Source organism: Nannospalax galili, unplaced genomic scaffold (assembly GCF_000622305.1).
Source record: "Nannospalax galili isolate Female #2095 unplaced genomic scaffold, S.galili_v1.0 scaffold1812, whole genome shotgun sequence".
NCBI lineage: Eukaryota > Metazoa > Chordata > Mammalia > Rodentia > Spalacidae > Nannospalax > Nannospalax galili.
In genome coordinates, this window is record NW_008331838.1 from 171,286 (window position 1) to 186,728 (window position 15,443).

At 43.6% G+C, this 15,443-nt stretch overlaps 1 protein-coding gene across 1 annotated transcript in view; it reads left to right on the forward strand.

Annotated features, from left to right (window-relative positions):
- LOC103729043 (zinc finger protein 14-like) overlaps nucleotides 1–6,877 on the forward strand; it is a 19,472-nt gene extending 12,595 nt beyond the window's left edge. The window contains 3 exon segments of the mRNA XM_029560578.1: nucleotides 1,558–1,650; nucleotides 3,438–5,080; nucleotides 5,082–6,877. Of these exon segments, the coding sequence (XP_029416438.1) occupies nucleotides 1,558–1,650; nucleotides 3,438–5,080; nucleotides 5,082–5,141 (1,796 nt within the window). The 3' untranslated portion in view covers nucleotides 5,142–6,877.
- Nucleotides 6,878–15,443: the final 8,566 nt, after the last annotated feature.

A 15,443-nucleotide genomic window follows, 5' to 3' on the forward strand; every position in this document is an offset into this window, starting at 1 on the left:
TAAAATATCTGTGTGTAACTACGTAATAAATGTGTGTCTGTGTGTATATGTATATATATATATACACACCGTTTTATTTACTTTTTTGAATCAATCCACTTACCATTATAATGACTTTCTATACTTTTGAGTTTAAGGTCTCCTTTATCTTATTTAAGGGTAATTCACTCTTCAATTTTGAGCTCTATGTGGACAGCACACCCTTGTCTGTCCCTTCAGTGTTGGTCTGTGTGCGTCACTGCACTCACACAGCACATCATTAGGTTAGGTCTGTGTTTTGTTAGCCATTCAGCTGGCCTGCACCATTATAATGACTTTCTATACTTTTGAGTTTAAGGTCTCCTTTATCTTATTTAAGGGTAATTCACTCTTCAATTTTGAGCTCTATGTGGACAGCACACCCTTGTCTGTCCCTTCAGTGTTGGTCTGTGTGCGTCACTGCACTCACACAGCACATCATTAGGTTAGGTCTGTGTTTTGTTAGCCATTCAGCTGGCCTGCACCTTCTGATTGGAGAATATGGTGTTTACGGTCATAGTTGGTGTTCTTTCCGAGGCGCTGTTCTCTAGGGTTTTGTGTTGCTGTGTATTTTTCGTACGTTCTGTGCTTCCTTCAGTATAAGCCCTTGTTGTCTGGTGATATTCTCTACAGATAGGAGTTAATCTCTTCAGTTTCTCTTTTGCACAACTGCTCTGCATTTGAGTTTTTAGCCATTCGAATGTTTTCCTGATGATAGAGTCCTGTGGGATTTCTAGTGTGGGACTACCTTAATCACGTCTTGTCAGTTCAGTCTGGGAGTAATGGATGTTTTCACTTGTTAGCATGTGAAAGCTCTCATTTTTCGGAAAGCTGTTCTGGGTATTGTTGATTGGAAATAGTCTCAGTACTTTGAACATGTCGTCTTATTTTCTCTTGGCCTGTTAACGACTGTTGGAGAAGCTTCCTGTTGCTGTAATGAGTGCTGATTAGAACACGATGTAATATTTTGACTTGTCACTTAAAGGTTTTTTATTTTATTATTGTATTTGGGTGGGGTAGGGGGATACATGCGTGTCATGGTGTGTATGTAGAGGTCAGAGGACAACTTGGAGGAGTTCTCTCCTTCCATAATTGAGTCCTAGGGGATTCAACTTGGGTTAGCAGTATTAGAGGCAAGTGCCTTTATTTAATGAGTCTTCTCACTTAATTTGTTGCGGTTTAATTTGTAAAATTCCTTTTTTAAAAGCTAGACTCTCGGCTGCAGTTGCACAGACTATTCTGTACAGTTTAGTTCTCTTGCATCATTGTCCCAATTGCAGGAATTGCCAGTGTGTGACTCCTGCCGGCTCTCTGCTGTTGTAGAGTTCCGTCCGCCTTTGGTTTATACTTTTAACAGCTTGACTGTTATATGCCTTGGAAATTGATGTCTTGGCAGAGTCTCTGGGGAGGTCCTTAAATCACTTGTAAATGTTCCCTTTGGTCCTGTCACTGCCGAAAGGAGGAGGTTAACACACTGTTAATCTTCATTGGTCCTAACTTAGCATTTGCCAAATCTTGTACACTATTTCCCATTACCAGATCAGTGTAATATTAAACCCGAGTTGATCCTGAAGTTGGAACAAGAAGCCGGGCCGTGGAAGGAAGAAGATACCGCAGACATGCGCCTGCCAGGTCAGTGACTGCATCCTGGGCAAGGAAGCTCATCAGATGGAAGTTTCTGCTGAGTTCTTGTCTCCATTTTTCCATGTCCCAGATTTGAGGATAACTGTTCTTAATCATCAGACACTCACTATATACAGTCTCCCAAGAAAGGCTCCCCACGAGTTCCTACCCCTTTTTGCTTTTCCTGGAACTCACTGTGTGGAGCAGGCTGGCCTTGAACTCAGAGATCCGCCTGCCTCTGCCTCCTGAGTGCTGGGATTAAAGGTGTGCGCCACCATACCTGGCCTTTTTGCTATTTTTATAAAATATTGATTTAGGCTCAGCAAATTCTATTCAATCCCTCCCATGTAAATTCATTCCCCCTTTCTAGCTTCTGCAATATGTCAGTTGGGCTAAAATCTATTCAGTCTGTGGCTCTTAGATATTTTTGTTGGTGAGGTTATTTTATTTAAAGTCCTGCTTTTTCTGGCCTCATGGCCTGTTTCAAGCATTTATTCATATGTTTTTTACTTGTTATTTGCTCCTTTTCATATACACTTGTCTGTTATTTGGAGACAAGCCATGGTGACTCAAATTCATCTTTGGCTACAGAGCTTTATTGTGTTGAAAAGTTTTGTCATTGAAAGAAGCAGCCTCAAAATGAAAAAAAAATGTTTCCTTGCCCAAATGAAAGAAGAGAGTACCAAAGGTCTAAAGAACACGCAGTTTAAGATTAAGGCTAGAGAGATGGCTCAGCAGTTAGGAGCACTGGTTGCTCTTACAGAGGATCCAGGTCCCAACACCCACGTGATGACTAACAAGTGTCCGTAACTCCACTTCCAGGGGCCCCAACACCCACTTCTGGCCTCCTTGAGCATTGAATGACACAGGTGCACTTACATACATGCATGTAAAACATTCATACACATCACAAAAATAAATAAAAATTTTTAAAGATTATGACTTTCTTTTAATTCTGAGATCACTGTTTTATATATAATATGTTGTTGATATTAACTCTCTACTTCAGAGTATTGTCATTTTATTAGACAATTCAATTTTGGCATCACTAATTTTAAGATAATACTAAAAACATAGTTTGTAGGGAGTTAGCTAATGCATTGATAATATGAGAAAAGGTGCTGAAAATCAAGTCATGTGTGAAGATACCAGAGCTTACTGAACGTAGGAGAACGTGTGTAGGCTTTTAGGCAGGGTGGTTCTGAGGCTTACTATTACATTCAGGAGATCTTGGGCATGAAGGTTAAATGGACCACAGATTACTTGTTGAAGGGATCCTTCAACAATGTTGTGAGGGATTATAATAAGTAGTTAGCCTTTTACCTTTCCCTGTAGAAATTACTCTACAGATATGATAAATTTGTACAGGAAACTCCCATTTCCCGTGAAAATTTAACATAGTCAAAGATCCAAAGCACAGACAGAGGCACATGATTTTATAGGTAGGGGTATGTATGCACACGTAAACAGGTAAATGCTACAGTTATTTTTGTCCAACATATACCTAAACCACTAATTTCCAATATCATAGGTACAGCTTGGCTTATAGATCAAAATCTTTGCAGATCTTCCTGTGTTGTGGCTAGTACCGATTAATTTCTGTACAGGGAGGAAGGTGATTTGTATTTGAAAAATGTTGGCAGTGCCACCGTCATTTTCCTCAAGAAATTCTTTCCTGAGTGACAGAGGAATGTACCACACATGCGTCTGTACAGATCTAACCGACAAGTGTACCACACGTGTGTCTGTACAGGTTCTAACCCAGAAACCCTTCCATTTCTTTTATTTCCTTGTAGATACGCAGACTGTGGAGGACCTGAATGAGAGCATCCAGAACAATGCAAAGACACATGTTTGCGATCTGAATCTGGTAATTTCCAAGAGCAGCACATCAACAGAGGACAGGGCTGAATTAGGACAAGAACACAGTAGCACAGACCATGTGCTAAGCCTGGCTGCAAAGAACGGAATTGCTTCTGCAATGAGACCTGAGGCACTTAACATATGGGATAATGTGCTTCTCCCTAGTGAGCCCAGTGAGGTGCAGGCTGTAGAAGAACGTGATCTTCCTAATGTAACTGGAGTGTCCCCCAGACTCCTTGAGTCTCGTAGTCTAGATCACAGTGTTAAACACGGGCAGCAGCATTTTCAGTATTATGGGCATAGTAAAGCCTTCCACATGAATAAAGTATGGACGCATAACATGTTTCCTATGAGTGATCCCAGTAAGTTCAGGGAATATGGGAAAGGCTTAGAGAAGTTAGTTCTTACTGTGCCAGAGGGGACACAGGTAAGGGAGAAAACTTTCGAATGTAATGTATGTGGGAAATTTTTCTATAAGAAATTTAAGCTCACACAGCATTTGAAAACACACAAAGAAAAAAAATGTTATAAAGGCAAAGATTGTGAGCCAATGCTCAATACACAGTCAGACCTCCCAAAACGTCAGAGTTTTAAAGCAGGAGAAGCGTCTGATGCTTATACTAAAGATGAGAAATGCGCTTGTCAGAAATCACAACATAATATTCAGAGACTCTACATGGGTGTTGACAGTAATGTGTATGGGAAAACTGCTTGTCCCAAATTAAATTGCAGTGTTTATCAGAATCCTCACTCAGATGAGAAACCCCATGAACACTGTGTGTCTGGAAAAGCCATTACTAACTCAAACCTCCACCAACTTCAGCAACTTCCCGGATGTGAGAAAGCCTATGAATGTAATGCATGTGGAAAAACCTTAAACTGTACACCAAACTTCTCACATGAGCAAGCTCACATAAGTGAGAAACCCTATGAAAGTAAAGAATGTCAGAAGTCAAAACTCATTGTGAATCAGAAAACTCACACACAGGAAAAACGCTATGCATGTAGTGTATGTGGAAAAGCATTTTACAAGAGAGCCCATCTAAATGCACATCAGAGAACTCACACAGGTGAGAAACCATATGACTGTAAAGAATGTGGAAAAACTTTCAGGCTGAAGTCATTTCTCGTTGTACATCAGAGGATTCACACAGGGGAAAAACCCTTCGCATGTATTACATGTGGAAAAAGTTTTAAGCAGAGAACAAGTCTCTACACGCATCTGAGAATTCACACAGGTGAGAAACCCTATGAATGTAAAGAATGTAGGAAATCATTTATTCTCAAATCGTATCTCACTGTACACCAGAGAACTCACTCAGGTGAGAAACCCTATGAGTGTGGTGTATGTGGGAAAACCTTTAAGCAGAACTCCCACCTTCATGCACATCAGAGAACTCACACAAGTGAGAAACCCTATGAGTGTACTGTATGTGGAAAAAGTTATAAGCAGAGTCCAAGCCTGTACACACATAAGAAAATTCACACAAGTGAGAAGCCCTATGAATGTAAGGAATGTAGGAAGTCATTCAGTCTAAAGTTCCATCTCACTAGACATCAGAGAACTCACTCAGGTGAGAAACACTGTCAGTGACATGCATGTGGACAAACCTCTAAACAGACCTCCACCTAGATGAACGTCTGAAAACTCCCACGTGAGAGTGAGAACCGCTGTGAATCCGAAGAATGTAGAAAAACTTTCAACTATTTGTCATTTGTCCATGATCATTAGAGGCTTCAGAGGTGTGAAAACCTGTCAGTGTCATGTTTGTGGAATGACCTCTGTGAGATGTCAAACTGGCACACATCAGCGAATTCACCCAGGTGGTAGAACCTTTATATTTAAAACAACTGTAAGACTATCTTCAAACCAAAGATCCACTTCATTGCACATCAGAGAACTCACAAACTGAGAAACTAGCATGAGATACAATTCACTGCCTACCAAAACACACAGTTTTGTGTAATGTCTGTAGAAACTTTCCGCAGATGTCGTATCTCAACAGTCATTAGGTAACTCACACTTTATGAAGAAATCCTATGAATGTGGAAAATCTTTCAACAGTAAGTCATCTTTACTACATACCAAAGAAGGCATACAGGCAGACAACTCTATGAATGTTATTTATGTGCAGAAAACACTGGGCGACAAACCTTGTCCACCAGAAAACCCAAAGGTGAGAAACCCTATGGCTGTAAATGCTGCAGGAAATATTTCAGCCACAAGTCACCTTTTGCTGTGCATGAAAGAAGTTGCATAGGTGAGTAACTACGCACATAGGTGAGTATAATGTAAGCAGAGAGACCTTTAAGATATGTTAGATCTCTGCATTTTGGAGAACTCACACATCTGAGGAAGCGTGAGTCTTAACGTACATAGAAAAAGCCTTTAGCAACAAGCAAACCTGTCTGAACAACTCTGGTTGGAAGCACATGCATGTAATGTATGTGGGAAACCCTTTTACTGGATGTCAAACCTTCACTTGTCCAGATGAGAGATGTGGTCAGTGTGTGTACCTGGAATAATCACATGCTATAAGTCAGACCTCAAGAGGCATTTGAATTCACCTGGAGAGACACCCTAAAACAGGTATTGATGTGGGAAATGTTTGTGAAAAGTCAGCTGGAATTCATCTCTCGAAGATGAAGTGTCATAAACAGAATGCTCATAGCTCTGTAAAATCCATTTGCTCTGTACCTCAGCCTCTGTTTGCAATCCATTATTGTTTGTGAGACCATGTACTTGAGCTCTTCTATTTATAAGTGCATGTGATGGTGTTTTTTTCCCTGAACCCCCCCTCCAAAAAAAATTCCATGACAAAATTCCCCCTAGATGTTCACCTATAGTTGGCCTGAAGTGCAGGTGGCCTCTAACATGTTTAGGAACCATATGTAGAAGGGCACAGTGATTTAAGATGTTCTTTTATGGGAGAAATCTTTGGTCCTCCTACATGTATCTGCAAATCTTTTTGTATTGAGAAATAATTCTGCATGATCTGTTTATAGCACCATGCAAACCCACAGCAATCGTTAATTTTAAAAGGTTTGCTGTGACTAGCCATGTTTAGAGACTTGATCGACATACAGAACCTGCTTCCTTTATTCTCATGTCACTTTGTGGGGAAGAAAAAATCCCAGGATAAAGTTTCTACAAATTCTGAATGTTTTATCTGATAGGGATATTCCATTAAAGAAACTAAGTGAACATTTCTTTCATGTGTGAAATGTTTCAATAAAATTTCCAAGCTTGTTTCAAATCTTGGACCAAGAGAAATTATCACTATGGATCTGTACATTAATTTTCAAAGAGAAATGTGAAGCTGATTCTCAAATGTCTTTCAGTATCTGTCAAGAAATAAATAAATACTGATGATGCCGCCTGTCAGTATTTGTTGACCTATGTCCAGGGACATTTGTAAACTCTTAAGTAGAGCTGGGGAGACTGTTGGGTGACACTGTTCCTGGGTATTTATGAACAAACATCTACTTACCTCACACAGGAAAGAATGACAGCCCACAGGAAGGAGACCACCAAAGTCAAACTTGGTGAAACGAGTTTTATTGGGGTTAGTTACAGGAATATGGATGAGGGGTTACTTAAAGTAGCAGGCGCAGAAATGACTCACAGACAGCTGTATCACCAAATCCCACCCCAGCATGGGTGACAGCTCTCAAAAGGAGGACACTTGGAGCACACTGCAGGCAGCTCAAACAGTGGGAGTGTCCTTTCCAGTAGCTTGATGATCTATGTAGGAGTCACAGGACTTGGGAAGTTTCTGCTTGGACTCATGAAGAGTTAAGCTGACACCGGAAAATGAAACCACAAAGCTATACACTGTAGCTATAAATGCCACTTTTAGAAATGCTTGTCTTGGCTGGGTGTGGTGGCACATGCCTTTAGTCCCAGCACTTGGGAGGCAGAGGCAGGTGGATCTCTGTGAGTTCAAGGCCAGCCTGGTCTACATAGTGAGTTCCAGGTCAGCTGGGGCTACAAGGAGACCCTGTCTCAAAAAGACCAAAAATTAAAAAGAAATGCATGTCTTACAATCAGCTTCAAAATAAATACATACTGAGAAGGGGATCTGGACAGCTGCTGTGATTGTTGCTTCTGTAAACATGCTTTGACAGCAAAGGAATTTCCCTTTTTTTAACAATCCCTGAAAGGGCCAGACTACTAAGACCTGTGTATATCAAGAAAAACCTTCGCTCAGGGCCTGGGTCTTCCTGGTGTGTGTTAGCCCAGCCTGAAGCCCATGTATAATAAAGGATAAATTTCCTCCACTTCTGAGTATGAGCTGAGGCTTCTTGCTGGGCTAGGTAAGTCGGGTTAATTCCCATAATGGGAACAGAGGCTAGTTGGGGAAATGGGCCCTTTGTGAAGTGCTGATGCTTGCTCTCCCTCCCAAGGCTTTTTACAGCTGTTTCAACTAGTAGTGATAGGCAGCCTCAGTAACGGCCAAACTACAAGTGCTGACAGTCAAAAGGACCAAGAAGCCCACCAGCGTGAAGAGCCCACCCAATGTAGGGTACTGGGCAACAGCAGTGAGAGAAGGGGAGGGAGTCAGAGCCTACAAAAGTCGACTCCAAGGTCCTGCTGGGGGATCGCAGCTCTCTAGGCTGCCACAGTGGCTTGTCTTTTCAGGCTTTTCTTTCTCCGGCTATTGCTTCTCCATCTATCTGTGGCTCCCTCATGTCTGACCTTCACTCTGGCTCCTGCCATAGTGCGCCTGCGTCTAGGACTCTCCGCCTCCCCGCTGCCCTCCTCTGACACTTTCAGGATGGACTCCTGTGGCTGCTGCCTTGCGGCTGAGGCTCCCATGGTTGCCCAGTGAGTGGCTTCCAAGCCACTCTGACAGAGCCAAGCTGTGGCTTCCCGCTATCTTTTCCTCCCTATGTCCGCCCCCAGCTGCCAACCACTCCTCCAGCTCCCTGCCATCTCCTCCCACTTTCTGTCCAGCTGTACTTGCCGCTCACCCACTCCTCCTGCTATTTTACATTTTCCTTTCGTTGGTCTTCTGCCGGTCCTGACATTCAATACTTTGTTCATTCTATGGAACAAATTTGGCAGAGCCCTTAGACTACCACCCCTCACTCTAAAACCCTGCAACATGTATGTCATATCAGTCATTTTCCGTAATGTGACCCTGGCAGAAGAGAATTTCCTGTTTCAGTGTAACGCAAGTTTTGATTTACATTAACATGTTTTTATTTTATTTTTTATTGAGCCTTTTTAAATTTTTCCACATTAAACAATATTCCAGGGACTGGAGAGATGGCTCAGTGGTTAAGAGCACTGGCTGCTCTTGCAGAAGACCTGCGTTCGGTTCCCAGCACCCACATGGTACCTAGCAACTGTCCTAACTCCTGTTCCAGGCGAGCTGATGCCCTCTTCTGGCCTCTGTGGACATTTTATACACAGGTGTTCTTACACTCTTGCAAAACACACATACACACAAAATAAAAATAAAATTTTTAAAGTGATACTCCAGCCTGTTCACGTGTTCCTAGTCTCAAGCATTGTATTATGTACTTTCTCGGGATTGTAGCTTATGTAGATGTGTAACAGTTGTTGATGACTCATGTGCACAGGTGATCTTGTTTTCCTAACATGTCTCACAGTCTGTGTGTCTAATGGGAAAATGTTTGCAATGAAAAGTGAAAATGACATTTGTTCAGGACTGGACTGTGAATTCTTTGGGATGCTGTGAACAGTAGTTCCCATTTCATCACCAAGAGACACCATCCCCTGGGTTCTTACAAATATGACACCAGCATTCTTAAGAGACGACCTACCAAATGCTCTGTAATTGAGGGTTCTCTACATTCCATCAATAAAGTAATAGAACGTGCCTCAATGTGACATGCCCAAATTAGGTAAGTACTGCAAACACTGCAGGGAATATCATAGGCAATACATCCTCTGAACATGACAAAACTTAGTTAAGTAGTTTACACCATGGATTTTTAGCACTCTTTGTGCTACCTGGGGAATATTTAGTAACTGTAAATTTCACCAAGTTGTATAGCCAGCTCTGGATACCAGGTCCACTAGAGAAATTTATCCCAAATAATTCTGTTTCTCTAGAACCATTTCTCTTAACTACAATCTCTGTTGGTCAGGGTTCTCTAAAGGAATGGAAACTGTGGAATGAATAGGTATTAATATGGGATTCATGAGATGGCCATACACAGTAACAGTCTTGGCAGTCCAACAATGGCTGTCTTCACACGGGAGAGGCTGAGAGCCCTGTAGCTGCTCCATCCATGAAGCGGGGTGCTTCAGCATTCCTAATCTGACGCTGAAGACCTAGAGAATTCTTGGAGAGCCGCTGGTCTACAGTTCAATTTGGAAGGCTAAGGAAACTGGTTCTCATGTCAGGAAAGAAAGGCAGCAAAGTAGGGAAGCAGACGAACACACCAGAAACATGGAAACAGTGGGTGCGTTTGCCAGCACGATGCAAAGGCAAGCAAGCAGATGGCGCAGAAAGTCTTCGACCAGCTAAGAGATCAAGTGTTTATCTAGCAGAGAGTCGGAGAGCTCATTCATTCTTTCACAATCATAAGGGACCAGAATTAGCAACGAAGCCTTCAAGATTTTCTGGGCCCCCAGCAACATGTAAGTCAGATTATACAGGACTTTTTACATCATCATTTTAGGGCTGGCACCTAGGCCCTGTGTCATAGTGAATGAAAAGCATCACAAAGCTTCAAGATAGTACAGAGCAAAAAAAAATCAGAGTAGTGAACACATCACAGAGCAATAAAACAGCCCTGGGTAGTAAAGCATCCCAGGCTACAGTTCAGGGTATTTGCCTAGTAAGTAAAACAAAGGAATCACAAAATAGTCGAAGCTTAAAAGATTATATAAGTATTGTGTAGAACTCTCCTCCAACAGGCACACCGTGGACAGATGCCATCTTCCCAAGCTTGGTTGCACCCACTGGCCTAGCATCACCACAGCTAAGCTGGTTGACTGTGACTCTCAGCAAGGAAGGACAGGGAGAGTCAGCCATACCTCCCAACCAACCAGTGGACCCTAGATGCATGAGGGGAGAGACTAAGGGTATAAAAACTGAGGAAGCCAGGGAGAGGGGCTCTTACCATTTTGCCCGGCTGTGGGAAAGTCATGACCCACACCTGGATGGAGACTTTCCAGTGTGGCCTTAGGAGGGGAGCACTCACACTTACCCACTGCTCTGTAAGTAATCCCAATAAACTCACTGGTTTCCCAGACTGCAGTTTGGTGAAATTGGCCCTTGGTTTGTTGTAGGGACCAAAGGAGCAGGGTCCGGATGTTGTTTATGCCTCCCACAAGGAATTTTAGCTACAATAAGAATATAGTTAATAGTAACTCTTCAGAAAAGGCAAAGAAAGGTTTCCCTCAGATTTCCTTATATCTAAGAGCTCGCTACATGAAACTGTACATTTGGGATTTGTCTTCCCACTTCAGCTAATATAATCCAGAATATCCCTCTCACGTATGCCCAGATGATTGCTTTCTTAGTTCATTCTACATTGAGTCAAATTGACAAGATTAACCATCATAGGCTATCTTGCTAATTGATTCCAGAGATTCTCCTATCTTGAGAAAGCAAGTTACGTTGTTCTAAAATGCACATGGTTAGCCACAAAACTGGAATTAGGAAGAGCCTCCAGGTACCCAGTGGCCATCAAAAACATGTCCTCAATTCTGCACCCACCAAGAAATGGTTCCAACCAACACCTAAGCAAACTCAACAGCAGTTCCTCAGCCAAGCCTCTGCATTGCTGTTTGTCTCACACCCTGAAGTAGACAGAGCCAAGCTTTGACTCCTGATCTATAAAGTCAGAAAATATGCACGAGTTGTTCCTATGGTAGTTGTTTGTGGCAATTTGTTACTCGAGAATAGAAGACCAATGCAGGGAGTCAGTTGTTTATGTAGATGGAGAGACAGAGACGACAGATACAAAAGACAAATGTAAAGAGCTCGAGCACTGGGGATGCCACGGGGTGAGTGCGTGAGTGCTCACTGCATTGTGGTCACTTTTCTGTGTGTGTGAAGAGCTCGAGCACTGGGGATGCCACGGGGTTTCTGTGTGTTTGGAATTTCTGCCTAATAAAGTTTCTGTTTGGGAGTTTCACTTTGGCAAGATAGAGATGGATGAGGATGGGACAGTAAGTGCACCTCATCAATGTGCTTGATGCCTCCAAAATTCACACTTAATATGGTTTAAATGGTACATTTTATGATATGTATATTTTACCATACAATTGAAAAAATATAGAACTATCCACAGTCCTCCACATACCCCTCCTCTTTCTTAAAACCTAATGTCCAGTACCCCATGCCCTTCACAGTTCAGATGTACTAGCCTTCTACATACTGAGGCTCACTGACACAAATGTAGATGCAGGTGCCTAAAGACACATCTTGGTCCCGACCACCAGAGGCCAACCTTGCCATTCCGGGAATCCCTGGGATGGTAGTGGTGACTTTCCAGGTGAATTTCCAGTCTCAGTCTCCCCTATGTCACAGAGAATGGCAAGTGTTCTGTCCTGCATGTCTATGCAGGGTTCGGTAGTTTGATGCTTTATATTTCACAGTGCAGACGCCTTTCTCATCCATGTTCCCAGCAATCTGGCCTCCAGGGCCCATACTTCATGTCCTATCTTCAGGCATCCCATGGACCAGAGCAGGAGCTCAACTCGCACTCTTCTGAATGCTGGAGTTCCATGGATACTAGGCCTTCTCAGTGGTAATAGGGCAGCTTGGACCCTCAGTGTCCCCAACCCCTCATTGGCCTGGAGAAATTAACTTATGAGGGTACCCACAGGCCATGGAGACAGGGAGCAAGCTGGTACCTTTAAAAAACAAAGACACAGCCAGAATGGAGGGCTGGAGGGAAGGGAGAATGAGTATCTGTAGTGGAAGGTTGAAGAGTATAAGTCCATGTTCTTTATGAACTTGACACCGTTACTGGGGGTTGCTGTCTAGATTTATGCTTCTAGGTTTTCGAAATTCCACTCAGCCTTGCCCTAGATAACTCACTGGTCAGTTTTGTTGTCTGTCCTAATCACAGTGTTGTGGACATGGAATCGAGACCACCGTGGTGCAGGCTCCCATTAACCTTGCTGCCCCTCTCCGCCCAGGGCAGTAGCACGGAGCCTGAGAGCAATATGCTGACCATGGTTACAGTAAACAACAGGACTCTATCACTTTGTCCCCAAGGAAGAACATGACCAGCGGTAGGTGGAGCTGAGGGAGAGGTAGGTAACAGGCCCTGCACATGCGGCTCCAGAATGCCTGCCTCCAGTGCTGGGCATTTCCTGAGCCCCAACCTTAGACTGATCCAAGATGGCCTAGGAGAGGGGCCATGATGGCTAGAAAGCAGAGGGAGCTGCTCCTCAGTCCCTGGTCTACTGTTCTGGGATCCTGCAGTGGCCCCTCTGTAATGAACCTAAGTCTACTTCTCCATGTGACTGAACTGGATAGTTACACTAGCTATTTAGTAAGGTATGCCGTCCTGAGACCTGGCCACAGTGTCTGGGACAGCTTTGCTGAGACCTTCAACAGCCTCAAAGCCCCAGCATCCTGCTGGGGTGGGCACTGGTTAGATGTCTTGTTGACAGCTCTGCCCACAGCCCAAGATGACTGATGCCTTACAGCCTCCGCTGGACCCTAAATGTCTCACTCTCACTATCTTTACCAGGAAGCCTTGTGCCAGGCAGATGCTGCGGACATATTTTCTGCTCTCTTTACTCCATATACCCTTCGGCGTGGCGACATAATTACTCAAAATTACTTATTTCATCAATGGGAAACCAGAGACAGCAAAAGAAGAAACCTGGGATTCCAACCAGGGACCCAGAGTCTGGGTCCCTGCTACAGTGGGCATCTCGTATCAGGTGAAAAGAAGCCAGGCATCTCTAAGCTCTCTTTCACTGGGGCTAGTGAAATACCACTGGCCAGTCCTTACATGGGCTGTGAGCACCCTGATCCAAACTCTCTTTGAGCTCCTAGCAAGAAGCTGTCCAGAGACCTGAGGGGTCATTAGACATCATGAAAGTTTCCATGTCCTTGAGCTCCCTTGGTCAGTGTGACAGTTAATCTTGGCAATTTGATGAGATCTAGAATTACCTCTAGGTTAGTTGAGGTGGGAAACCTGACCACTATGGCTGGCATCAATATGGGCTGGAGTCCTGGGCAGAATACAAAGGAGAAAGAGAGCTGAGTACCCGTCTCCTCTGCTTTCTGCCTGGACACGGTGAGAGCGTCTGGCTCCCTGCTCCTGGGCTGCACCTTCCCACATGCTACCATGTCTTTCCTGCATGACAGAGAGATCACCTCAGACTGTTGTACTCATCCTTCTCTCTTAAAAGTTGCTTTTGCCAGGTATTTTGTCACAACGGGACAGTAACTAATGCCATCGGGCTTTGCAGACCAGAACATTGCTCACCCTCTTGGAGACTGCTTCTCAGTAGTGCTCAGATTCCAGGTTATTGGTTTCCCTTACTGCCTCGCCTTTTACTTCCAGATGCCAGAAAATCAGCAGATCTTTGTCAGTGCTGACAGGCCTAAGAGTTTCAACTTCCCTGGAGCTCTTCTGGGGAGGACTCATCATCTATTAAGGCCAGGTCCTCCACCATTTATGCAGCGCCCTCGTGGAGAATTTCCCGCATGCACAGTCCTCAGTCAGCACCTCCAGCTGGGTTTTAATATTTAACCACATACAGTGACCCTCTTGTAGCTGTAACAAATCTCCGCCTCTGGTAAGGCTTGTGCGAACTCCTTGAACTTTGCTGCAGCCTCTTCAACCCTATGGTAGCCACACTGAATTTACATAGACCCAGAAATATAAGTACTGTGTAATATGGGCTGTCAGGGACAATATTTAGTTAGAATAAAAGAGCCCACTTTGTCAATGTCCAACTATCGAGAAAAATGGAGACTAGTTACCAAGTTTCAGCCAAGGAAACTGACATCGCTTGGAAATTTATTTTTATCCAATAAATAATGATATTGTTGAAAGGCACTAACCTGTCCATCTATATTTTGGGCATCGTGTATTCATACCTCTCCAACTTGGCACAGATCTTGGCACATCTGCATTCAAGTAACCCACACACATTTGCTGCTTTGCCTTTCTGTATTAAACCTCCCTTTGTTTTAATACATAATGAAACTGATTTCTACATTGGCTTAAGTCACTCAGATCCCCTAAGTCTCTCTCACCTCCTAGAGATCATGGCCAACCATGGGTCCCAGCAAAGCAGCTAAAGCTGCATATTAGTCCCAAGATCCCTGATGAATTAACTTCTTTCCTAGTTAATGTGAGCACAGTCCCATTAAACATCACCATAGCTGTCTCCCTGCTGCTGTCTTCTCCCTGATATTCAAGGGGACCCCAACTGGTGATAACAAAGCATCACTAATGGCTCGTAGGGGTCTGATTTCCCTTGTATTTTCTGAGATAATGCAGCCCTCACTCAAGGAAGGGTAGGCATCACACTGGTTTCTCCAACTTCACAGGATACAAACAGTTCCCATCTGTTTTCATGTCCCACAGTCTCATGGCCAGGCTGTGAGGGGCTCCTTCATTTCTTGTTTGAAAGTCTTTCCACATTGGGCACCCTAATTCAGGGACTTAAGAGGCTATATACCTGCTTACAGCCCTTGACTGTCAGGGTCTCCTGCACTGAGTCATGATTAAAACCCCCTTCCACATGCTGAATCATGAATTTTCTTTCTGTATTAAAGGCCAGACTTCAGTAAGGGTCTCTATCACTTCTCCCTCCTGACTATTCAACTCTTCCTATGGATTCCAAGTTCAGATGTGAAGAGGGGCTTCTTGACACAGTTGTAATTTGCAGTTTTCTTTTATCCACATCACAGCAAGAAACAGTAAGCCAGCACTTCAACTCAGCAGGAGGAAGTTAGAAAGAAAAGGTGCAGCTGAAG